This window comes from Halictus rubicundus, chromosome 17, assembly GCF_050948215.1.
Source record: "Halictus rubicundus isolate RS-2024b chromosome 17, iyHalRubi1_principal, whole genome shotgun sequence".
Classification (NCBI taxonomy): Eukaryota; Metazoa; Arthropoda; class Insecta; order Hymenoptera; family Halictidae; genus Halictus; species Halictus rubicundus.
In genome coordinates this window covers 5,076,160-5,087,426 of record NC_135165.1, presented here as the reverse complement: position 1 = coordinate 5,087,426, position 11,267 = coordinate 5,076,160, and the positions used below count along the sequence as shown (strand labels likewise).

Here is an 11,267-nt window from a genome sequence, read left to right as displayed (position 1 = left end):
AACCAAGATCGTCATTAGTTTCTAAGGAGTCTATGAATTGATGCAATTTTACTTGCTGGTTCAAAGCTGTAGCTAACGATCATCTTACCAGGTGTTTTAGGACACTGTGCACTTTTACAAGACTTCATCACAGTGGGCCGTGGAATGTCCCTGCACGCGTTGCCAGCTGGTTTTTTCGTCCCGAACCAGACACACTGCAGGATTCGGTACTTCATTCCGTCTTTCTCGCACGGTGCCATGCACTGCGGACAATTTCGAACACGTCAAGCTCACGGAAAACTAAATTATCGGAAAATTGAACCGAGATTCTATGCACAAAACGTTTCCTTAATTTCTCTTACAGAATTATCAATTGAAACCTTTAAGAAACGTACTTCCGACCACTCGCCGACCTTCCAAACGCCTTTGCACGCGTCGTTGTAGCACTCTTGCCTCTGCAGAGGTCTGGTGGTCTCGTCGCACTTGCTAAGATCGAGCAAAGTGACGTTTTGTTGATCATTCTCATCGTCGTCTGCTAAACGACAAGTAAGCTCGCGTCTCTGCATCGCTGTTTTCCAGTTGAAGCACCTGGACTTCTCGCAGGGTGTCCATTCAGTCGTGTGCCACTGTGGACACTTGCCAAACCCGCATGATCGCACCTTCTGCACCATCGGATGTCCCGCGTCTTCGCAGTATTTAGCTCCTATTATTACCCTGGATTGCGTGCGCGTTGAATTCCCAGACGGCTTTGCTGACCGCACTGTGCACTGAGCTCCGCGTATCTTAGTGCAAGCAAAAGAATTTTTCACATTGGTGATGCCTATTTATTTAACGCTTCAACTACTGGACGACTCGATATAGTCTGTTCCTTATCTTTCTTTCACTGTTATTGAAATTGTGACTATACAAGCGCACAAGACGCGGTCGAGCATGATTACTAAAATTTGTGCGCACATTGCACCCAAGAAGAGCAATAGAACTAATCAATAATGAGTAATTTTAACTACTGATCACCTGAAATCCACTTCCTCCGCAAGTTTGAGAGCATTTGGACCACTCCGTCGTTACCCACTCGAATACCTGTTCCTCTGACGTATCTACAACAATGTCAAAGTAAGAACATTTTTCTAACACAAAAAAAAACTGGGTCTAATAACGGTTAAAATATGAAGACTCGAAGGAATCAATAAGCTTAATAAATTGGAAATAATGTATGGACGTTCTCCAATCTTTGTAATCCTTATACACTCTTCTCGAGTGTGACTTACCTAAAATGCTCAGAGTCGCAAGGGAAGCATCTGTAGTAGTGTTACGCCCAGGTGCGCCAGCAATGTTTAATGACTTATTCTTTTTCTCCTCGCTATCTTCCAAATTTGTTTCTTCACCTGAATCATTGCGAATTTCTACAGGTCCACTCTTCTCCTCCTGTTCCTTCTCGATGGACCCTCTGTCCCCGTGCAAGGTCAGCTCGCTGAGGTCCTCCTCAGGGTCCCTGGTGCTGGTCCATATGAGAGAATCGTCGACCGTATCATTCTCCACGTAAGTTTTCCGTTTCTTCATCCCTTCTTCAAGCTCCTCCGCGTAGTTCTCCGTCCTATTCAAGATCCCTTTGTCTCTGCTATCAGGTTTCCTCTGAGACTCTTCTAGCTCCTTCAGCGACATCGTCGAGAAAACATGCTCTATCTCGGTGCTGTCGTGATGTCTGTCGGTCTCTTCCCTCTGAGACTCCGCGTGTCTGGTGCTAGAGTCTGGAATGTAAAACACCTCCAACCCAATGCCATCCGAGGTGGTAGACGAGATCAGGTCCTTCGCCTGTTCTTTCGGCGTTGTGTTCCCGTGGCCTTTGTCCTGCCATTGTCTCTTCACGTTCTTCAAGGACTCTTCCACGTAGTCTTTGTCGGAGATCGCGGATGTCACCGGAGTTTGTTTGCTGGCGACAGGCGTGATCTTCACGGGGTCGCTGTGCTGTAATCCGAACATCGAGTCGTCTAGATCGTAGGGATCCACGTCGATGAAGATCCTTTCCTCGTCGGGACCGAACGTTTCGTCTGGAATGGCGGTGTTGCGGTACAGAGTGTCCAAGTTCTCTTCCACGTTCTGGTACCGCAAACCGGAAGTCCTGTCGGCCATCGTGCGCTTTGTTGGCCCAGCTTCTTTTCGAGTACTGTCGATAAATGCTACCGGAGCTGTCCTATGCGATCTGCCAGCCGACGATTCGCTTTGGAACGGCCAGTATTCCTGTTGGATAATCGACAATTAAGGAACGGCCCAGATTGCGCGTCTTACATCACGGACAACATTTTACTTAAATAACTATAAAGTCACTGAAAACAGTGCTAGAGACGACACCAATTGAACGGAACTATTTCAGAATGTTTAACGCTAGCAACAAGTAAAGCGTTCCTTTATTTTGGCAAGACGATCGGGGACTAACTTGAAAAAACAGCAAGTCCCTCGGACTGTACCATAGTCTCACCTTCAGGCTCGATATAAAATAAGTTAAGTGCGGCACAAGGGTAGAGGCACTTGACGCAATCGATTCCACGGATTCGTGGTATCCAGGCTGACATATTAAATGGCCGTCAAAGATCCAGAAATATAGCAAGCAGGAAAAGTAAAAAATCACCGGAAGAAAATTAGTTTTACCGTGTCTCTCGGAAATGCGAAGTGTTTACAAAACGAAATTGAACTCTCTGTCAATTTCTCTGCGCGTCTGTATCGAACAAGATTTAACGACTTTGCGGATCATTTCTGAGTACATGACTTCGTGCATCGTTCTGTCGAATTTCATCGAGCTCTGAACACCTCGACGTGTGCTATGAATAATTATATTTTATAAGAATAGAAGCGTATCAAATAGCAGAGTCACGCGATCACATTCAAATGTGGCAACATGATACACAAAGGCAGCGAGAGCAGTGATCCTCAGTTACACCAGAGAAATCGTTGGAGTCCGATCTCTTTTTTTTTCCGAGAAGAAAAATTATTCATCACCGTGGCGATCTCACCTGATTCTGCGAAGTAACTGTTTGTTCTTTGTGCAAGTCAGTTGAATCTGGCGGTGTGGGACTTGTCTTTTGCTTTCTCTGTGGTTTCTTCGTAGGGTTGCTGGGAAATGCTCGTTCGTGGCTGAGATCCTCGCTGTCGATGGGAATGAAATGATGATTCGCATAGGCGGCTGCTGGAAATCCACGAACACAATCATAGAAATTTATAGCTTTTACGAAAGACAGAACTAGTAAAACTACGCTTCTTTCAATTTAGGGAACTGTTACAGCTGCGATGGGTTGCCTTATAACCATTGCAACAATGTGGAAACATTCTCAGCGAATAAATTCGATAATTGTAAAATGAAAAATTTGGGACCAGTCATTTTAACTGTTAGATATCATTCATAAGTTTGGAATAAGGATAGATTCAACGTCGATGACGTAGGAATAATTTACCTGTTCGATCGGTGTATAAAGTTTCACCTGAATTCGCAGGCGCAGAGTCCAAATTAGCGTTGCGTTGAAGATAGACGGAATTACTTAATCGCAAATACTCCTCGCTGCTAATCTGCTCCTTCGAACGAAATTTTACGATAAGCTGCGTCTCTGCGTGCGAATTTCCCGCTGCAACAACAATTAATCCACATTGATTCCTCTACGCATTAAATCTCATCAGTGCCGGAGAAATCAAAGACTCTAAGTGTGAGATCTGAAAAATCTTATAGTGCGAAGATCTCTATCACTGTTATCAGTGCTTCCATTGAATGTGTCGATTTGTTGAGACGTTTAATACAAAAATTAAGGCATTGTTCAAACTTTAATGGAAGCGAGCAGTTTTTGATGATAGATTTTTGAATTCTTACATGAAATCTTTATCGACTTTGAAATGAAACGATTTGAAAATTCTAACAAGATTTACCTATACACGCGTAAATTCCAGAATCGGAGGCTGTGATATCGTTTATCTTCAATGCCCCTTTTTTGCTGATCTTGTGTTTCCTCGATTTCCTCAGCTCCTTGTTGTCTTTGGTCCATATGATCTGCGACCTGATAAAATTTTCGTTTTCGTCAAAATATAGAATTACTCTATAAATTACAAGAACAAAACAATTCAATTGCATTCTAATTCGTACTTCAACACCCACGATTACGGTAATCGTCTAGCAGTTGAATTAGCCAAAAAGTACAATTGTGTAATTCAATTGCAACGTAATGTAATGGAATTAAATACGTGATTTAATTAGCCCAGCTGTTCGAATTTACTCACTTGTCGAACTTCCTAACGGGACAGCGAATCTTGATGAACGGCGTGCCTTGGAATATCTTCGCAGTACCACCGATCTTGAGATCCACTTTCGCGTTCAAATCGGTCTGGTTGTACGTGGTGTTTTGACTGGAAATAATTGGTAACGAACCAGCGTCCATGTCGTGGCAGGCTCTGTTGTTGCAGGGTCTTTCAGAAGCGGGTTTCTGCGACGTACATTCGCGATCTTCCCGACTTTGCTGACGTCCCTGGGCCATTATTTGGTCGCACGTCACTTTGCGCTTCATCACGCCTCCTCCGCAAGTTTTGGAACACTGCGAAACGATTCCGATTATTTCTAAAACTTCATAGCAAACGATAACGCGCCTATATTTGTTCTGAATAAAATTTTAGTTGCTTCACTTGAAAAATATATTATCTAGCCTCCACCCTATTATTGATCAATTAAGGACTAGTCCAGAATATCACATAGAGTGCTGAGAGTTAGAAAATAAATGGTGGTAGCGCAAACGCGGATGGAACCAATGATGATCATGGTTGTGCGAATTCAGATCTTGAAGTATAAGCACAAGGAACATACTTTGCCCCATTTTCCGACACTCCATTTCACGGGACAGTCCCATACGTTGCAGTATTGTCTGTCCGCCGGCGGTGGTTGCGGGCACATCTTGTTCGGCACAGGTACCGTCTTACCTGTGGATCCTCTTGTCACCTCGTGTATGCAGGTGACGTCCCGCGTTTGTATGCCGAGTCCGCATGGGCTCATGCACGGCGAAAATTCGCTTAAATTCCATCTGCGAACGACAATTAGTTGCAAAGATCAAACTCTCCGAAGCTTTGCATTCGAAACGCTTCGATTCATTGAATGGTTAATACTACTAATTATGATTCTTGCTTTTATTTAGACGTTCGTGAATTTTTTATTCGCATCGATCCTTTTAGCGGATCTATTATAATTAGACTGGAGATCTTTATGCAAAATATCCATGCATCGTTTGCAAGAAAATGGAGTCGAGTAGAAACGCATTTCTCCTGTTATTAATTTTAATTATCTGAACATGACGTGTGTACATGTTCTTACATTTTTTGTGAATACTTCTACTGTTTTAAGCTTGTTAGTTTTGCAACGCGAACGGGAGGGATTGCTTTTTAATTAATTTCTTAATTTGATGTACTGTACCTCGGAGGACAAGGATGGTCATTGCAAACTCTTATTCTCGCTTCCGGTTTAGTTTCCCTAGAGCACAGCAGAGGTATCACGGTTTTCCCGGTGTCATCCCTCACGCAATTTATTATCAGGTCTTGCACACCTAAAACATCAAACAGCCTTATTTATATCATTGATCAAGGATATTCGCTCTTATGCCGAATACGTTAACACAAATCGCGCGGGCTTTTATAATATCGACTCGATATTCGATCGACGGTAATCGCCATTACTAGCACAATCTCATCTAATTATCCCGAATAATTAAACGCTCTCTGCGAAACGAACCCTAGATACGTTCCGTTAATCCTTCCCGATCTGATTTTCGATAATACCCTGACTTATGTTCCCGGCTGATTATCGTCGACTGTAGTACAGTATTTATGTAAAACTAATGATCACGGTCGGAGGTAGATAATTCCACTGAAAAGTCCTACGAGCCTCGATAACGGTCCTTGTTAAGTGGCAGTTTTAATGAACTTTTTGTCAAATTAATAGCCGATCTCCTATTTTCGATTGTCGGTGGACACTTTTCCATTAAGATCACGTTCCACAATTTTGCTGTCTAAAAACCGTCCAATAACTTTTCATTTAACTTTTGCGAAAGCTTTGAGAAAACAGGGTAGTCTATTCGTCTCGAAACAATAACATTTTCTATCCAAACTGGCGTACTTTATCTCACTATATTTTTATACTGATAGGAATTAGTTCAAGTATAGTCATACAGCGTTAAAGAGTGGTTTTTTCTGTGCAGGTATGGCAAGTATGAAGAGGATAATCATATTTCAACCCTTTAAAAAATACGTCATTCTGAAATCTCACGTTTCTTCCCGATGTGCTGTGACCTAAGAATCACCCTTCTTCGTGAATGATTTATAAACATTAATTATGGTAACGGAGGAACAGTAATGTGAATGGGTCAAAGAAGACCCTGAAGTTAAATTCATCGAAATCCGACTCACCCCCTAAGCACGTAGCACTGCAGGAAGTATAGCCAGCTTCTTTCCAGGAGTAGGTGGTCTCGACATCGCTTCCTGGCGCAACCTTGATCCCAGAATCGTAGCCACTTCCCCCGGAACTACCTCCTGATGGTCTATTATAGCTGTCGTCGGTCAGGCTGGGCTCAGCGTATCCGCTGTCGCCGACAGCGTCGATACCGAAGGACAGGTTGTTCTCTATCATTCCGCAGGGTTCCATCATGCACTTCTCGGTCTGGATCGGCTTCGGGCCCGAGCACTGTCGATCCGGCAGATTGGCGATGGTCCGGCTGAATTCGAGGAAGATCTTGCACTTGACGTCGCGATGCCGGATGCCTTCGCCGCAGGTGACGCTGCACGGCGACCAATCGTCGGCGATGAACCTGGAGGGTCGATCGGTATGACGATGATTCAGATTTCTGACCTGGGGCAGGCACGTGCGATGATTGCCCCCTGGAGCACTGCTCCGACTCCGGCGAGAGCGAGACCACGCCCACTGGAGCTGCTCTGGGCGGAGCTAGAGGTACGAGCCGCTCACAGGCCAATTAACTGCCGTTCCAGTTGACATTATACTTGGCACTTTGTACATTTGTACATTTGTTTTTAGCAAACTTAAAAGTTAACTTCTATTATAATCTAGTAAGTGAATTAATTTTTTTTAGGATCTACGAGCGGCTCATATTCTGGCACTTGGACGTCGTTGAATGTTGCCCCTGGGAGCAATCCGGGTCAGGCTTTTCATCTCTGCCAGGTTCAAGTTTGTCAACGTTCTTACGGTGATCACAATTTGGAAAGAGAATCGCAGAGCAAAGAATCGGTCTTTCAAAGTTGGCTTTTTAAAAATTGACATAGCAAAATGTTTGAGAAAATTGAAATTTTATTTTCATTGCACTATAATAGAACCTCTGATAGAGGTTCGAACTTTCCGTTCGAATCCATTTTCTACAAATGATCACGTAAGTGATCACTCCTTTTCATTGTTCAAAAAATTCTATAGAAGATGCTTGACCGCCTATTGGTTCGAACAATAGAGGTCTTGCTAATCTAGCAATTCTACGTTCTCGTCTGTCATCTCTATCCAGCGTTGAACGACCAATACCTTTTTGCTACAAGCGAAGTCAATATTTGAGCCGGAAGATGTGTTCTTAATGGCTCGAACGGAGCCGGTAGAAATAATTGAACAATCACCGCGATATAATACGACAGTATTTGGAACGGTGGCTTGAAGCGAACAGTTATTCATTGGTCCCGGTCTCGGGTTGGGGAAACGCGATAAATCAACGAACATGAAAGGAGCTGATTCTACGCGGGTGCATTCGTCTCTTTTTATTCGTTGGACAAACGTCGTGACGCTCGCGGAGCGCGAGGAATTTATTGGCCCTCTGCACAGCTATTCCTGTAGTTCCTAAAGCGACGCGTGCACGTCTCTCGCGTCATCGATTAAACTGAATAAATAATGCTCGGTTATTCGGGAGTCGGCTTTTCAGAGAACGATGGAGTCGTTCCTCTCGGTCCTCGTTCGGTCGACGCGATCCGAGAGAGAGAGAGAGAGAGAGAGAGAGAGAGAGAGAGAGAGAGAGAGAGACAGAACCCGTTTCGAACTCCTCGGCTGTCTATTTTCGGTCGCGAATCGATGATTCTTGTCGTCAATAATCTTTTTAACTCTGCCTTTCACGATCCGACTGACTGGAAATCGACAATGCATCCTCCCTGCACGGATAATGTCCCCAAAGCTTCCTGTTTTCTCGTTTCGGCAGATTTCATAAAAAATTAACGCTGAACCCGGTAGACTGCGGATTTTATGCATTTATGGCAGGAATGATGTGGTGCCATTTAAAACAATGGAGAAATTAAACGAATCTCAGAAGGTTGATGTATTATTTCCGATTGATTAAGACCATTCAACTGAAGGAGAAATTTTATCAATTTTCAATTCTTCAGGACTGAATTTCGTTGCACTTTCAACCCCCTGTCTTGTAACGTCGAATTTTGTTAACGTGGATGTTATTTGTACCTTTCAAAGCGGAATTCTATCTTTTTGTAAACAATATATAGGCACTAAGCTAACTGTAGATATCCTAATTATAAATGTTCTGTTTCTTATAGGAAATTATTAAACAGAAAGAAGTTGTGATCACCACGGCTGTGAAAGAAATCATGCGGTGAAAGGTGAAAGTTCAATCCGAGAGACCTTTTATGGGCAAGAATTATGAGAAATAAATCGTGGAGGTTCGGAAACGGACTTCGTACATCGCAGATAGTCGATCAACATTCGGACAGACCTATTCGATTTAATTAGACAAGTCGACCGATAGGTTTCGGCGAAAAGGACGTCGATCCTCGCAGGAGGAAGCAATCTGTAGGCAGGAACCTGCGTGAAGTCCAACAGGCGAGCACATGTAGACAGTTCTACGGTATAAATTATGCATGCTAAGCCTACGGGGTTACCGTGGAATACGCAAGCCAGAAAAAGGGCTAAGGGAGTGGAGCGTGGGTGGGAAAACATCGGCGAAGAAACGGTGTACGATAATAGTCGACGTAACATTATCATCGTAAGTCTATGCTAATGCTTGTTCTACGGCATTCGCGTTATGCGCTAATTAAATCACGGTAAATCTCGTAATCTCATAAATGCATTAGGAGCAAGAGGCAGGAAAACGTTAAGCAAAAGAAAGAAAAAGGAAATCCTAGCAGAGAGAGACAGAGAGAGAGAGAGAGAGAAAGAGAGAGAGAAAGAAACTGGAGGCTGGGGAGATTAAGCTGCGTTGAATTTCAGCGGCGGGGTTGGAGAGAGATTCAAGTTGGAAAACTGTTGCGCGTCAGCAGAAAATGGAGACCGTCGCGAAACCATTCTCCTCGGCTCGCCGAAAAATTTCTATTCTCTTACGAGACGAACGAAATAAACATTATCATTAAATGAAACTACTAATCGCCTTCCCCCACGGGATTTCTTGCTGACGCGCCGCATCCGAAGGGGTTGCTTTTTTCAGTGTGCCAGAGATTCGCTTATCGATTGCAGTTCAACCCTCGCATGGGCTTGAAATCTGCGACGATTCGATCGGCATACATTTGAAAATTGCACGTAAAATTAACTCTTCGATTTTTAAAGTATTGGCAACATCGTCCTCGAGAAGCTGAATCCCTCTTCGTTACACAACCATAATTTCACGGAATTATCGAAGTTGGAGGAGCTAATTGCGTGAAACACCCTTACAGACTTTGTTCGCCGGCACAAAAGCTTCTCGATCCCCTTGATTTGCTTTCGACTTCGAGAAGGACCTCGCTTAAAAAAACGTTTTCCCCGATTCTTCCGTGACAGAAAGGATCGGCAAACTGACGGGACGAGTCGAGGGGTTTCAGCTTGGACTCGCGGTGGAGGCTGTCGCGGGGGTTGGTGTTGGGGATGGATGTTTCTAAAACTTAGCCCCGATTTAGCCCTAAAACGACAAGCATAGTCGGACTTCGCGGCTCTGCGGTGAGTTACAAAAGCGTGCGGGGGAATTTCTACGCAAGCGTTGTTCGGGGTTGAGTGATTCGGATAGGAGGGGTGGTTTGCTAACAAAGAAAAACAGAGGAAAATTCAAAGGAGGCGGATTGGGGATGCGTCGCGACGACTGGAGGTCGGTGAAAGCCGGGGAACAGGGTGGAAGATAAAAAGAAAAATGGAAGCAGAGAAATAGAGACAGACCACGGGGGTGCGAGTGAAATTGGGGGAGGGAGTGGAAGTAGAGAAGAAGAAAAAACAGAAGAGAGAGAAGAAGAGTTAAACTGATAGAAGAAAGAGACACAGTAATGGGATACCTCAGATACAACCAGCCACAGGCAAAGTAGATCGTATATCTGTCGGGACAGATCAATTCACGTCAAGAAATGAATGCTTTCAACGCGGAGAGATTTTCTATCTAGCTGTTGTACAATAACTTTCTTTCCAGGGCAAGCGACGAAAGGTTCTATCAACCCTCTACACACGTTTTAGGACACCTGGACGACACGTGTACACGCGTTTCACTATGTTTCACTATGTTTCACTATGTTTCACTATTATTGTAGCGATCTTGGACAGTACTCACGTGGATTCCGATGGGATCGGCTGATCGATTAGCTTCTCCGACACTGGCGGCGGCGGGTATGGCTGCATCAGGGGTTGAGTCATCTCATCGGCGTCTGAAAAATGATCGTTTCCTATCTTGTCCCGGAATTCAAGGGCGAACGTGGAAAAGATTTCTGCGATCTCGGTGGATAATTTATTAACCCTTTAGTTACTGACTCATTACTAGACTGCGGATGTTTATGCAATTTTCAATTTTTGTAGGCAAATTTTAGGAAAGTGGAAACAAATCTAATTTTTAGCGGCAGTAGCCTCTGTAGATCTGGAATAAATTAAAATCCTACTAAATTCTGTGGAATTTCATACTATAACAATGTTTGAAAATTTTCAAAGGCCATCAATGCATAAAGATCCGCAGTCTATGAAATATTCGATCAACAATTTTATCACCGATAAATATTAATGTGATGTTGAATATTCCCAAAGTTAATTGAATTTATTCAGAATTCTTTTAAAGATAAAAATACGATTTTGATTATAACTATCGTGCAATGGGGGATTAATTGTTGTCAAAAGAAATTTGTTTGAGTTAAAAGTTAACATGTGACGTTTGTGTTAATCTTCTAGGAGCCAGTGTGAAGCGTGAAAGTTCTTAAAAAATAATTCTACGGGAAGTAGTTTGCAAAATAAGGGCGAGTCTTCGGCCTTTGGGATTGGAAAATGGAAATGAGCTCTTAATCGATGGACACCCTGTATAAGCCCGAGCTGATCGTCGCGGGAATGGCACTCGACGCGGCCGCAT

At 43.6% G+C, this 11,267-nt stretch overlaps 1 protein-coding gene across 4 annotated transcripts in view; it reads right to left on the bottom strand.

Annotated features, from left to right (window-relative positions):
- Positions 1-11,267, bottom strand: part of Nolo (ADAMTS-like no long nerve cord) — a 347,161-nt gene that overhangs the window by 3,760 nt on the left and 332,134 nt on the right. For 2 of the 4 annotated variants that reach the window (XM_076802679.1, XM_076802681.1), the window contains 13 exons: positions 10,488-10,581; positions 6,403-6,800; positions 5,414-5,543; positions 4,814-5,027; positions 4,237-4,547; positions 3,889-4,016; positions 3,426-3,593; positions 2,988-3,160; positions 2,456-2,542; positions 1,248-2,217; positions 994-1,076; positions 375-761; positions 89-242 (listed from right to left, as the gene is read on the bottom strand). In XM_076802679.1, coding sequence (XP_076658794.1) covers positions 89-242; positions 375-761; positions 994-1,076; positions 1,248-2,217; positions 2,456-2,542; positions 2,988-3,160; positions 3,426-3,593; positions 3,889-4,016; positions 4,237-4,547; positions 4,814-5,027; positions 5,414-5,543; positions 6,403-6,800; positions 10,488-10,581 — 3,297 coding nt within the window. The remainder of the gene's footprint in view (positions 1-88; positions 243-374; positions 762-993; positions 1,077-1,247; positions 2,218-2,455; positions 2,543-2,987; positions 3,161-3,425; positions 3,594-3,888; positions 4,017-4,236; positions 4,548-4,813; positions 5,028-5,413; positions 5,544-6,402; positions 6,801-10,487; positions 10,582-11,267) is intronic. The other 2 variants (XM_076802680.1, XM_076802682.1) reach the window with 2 other exon arrangements.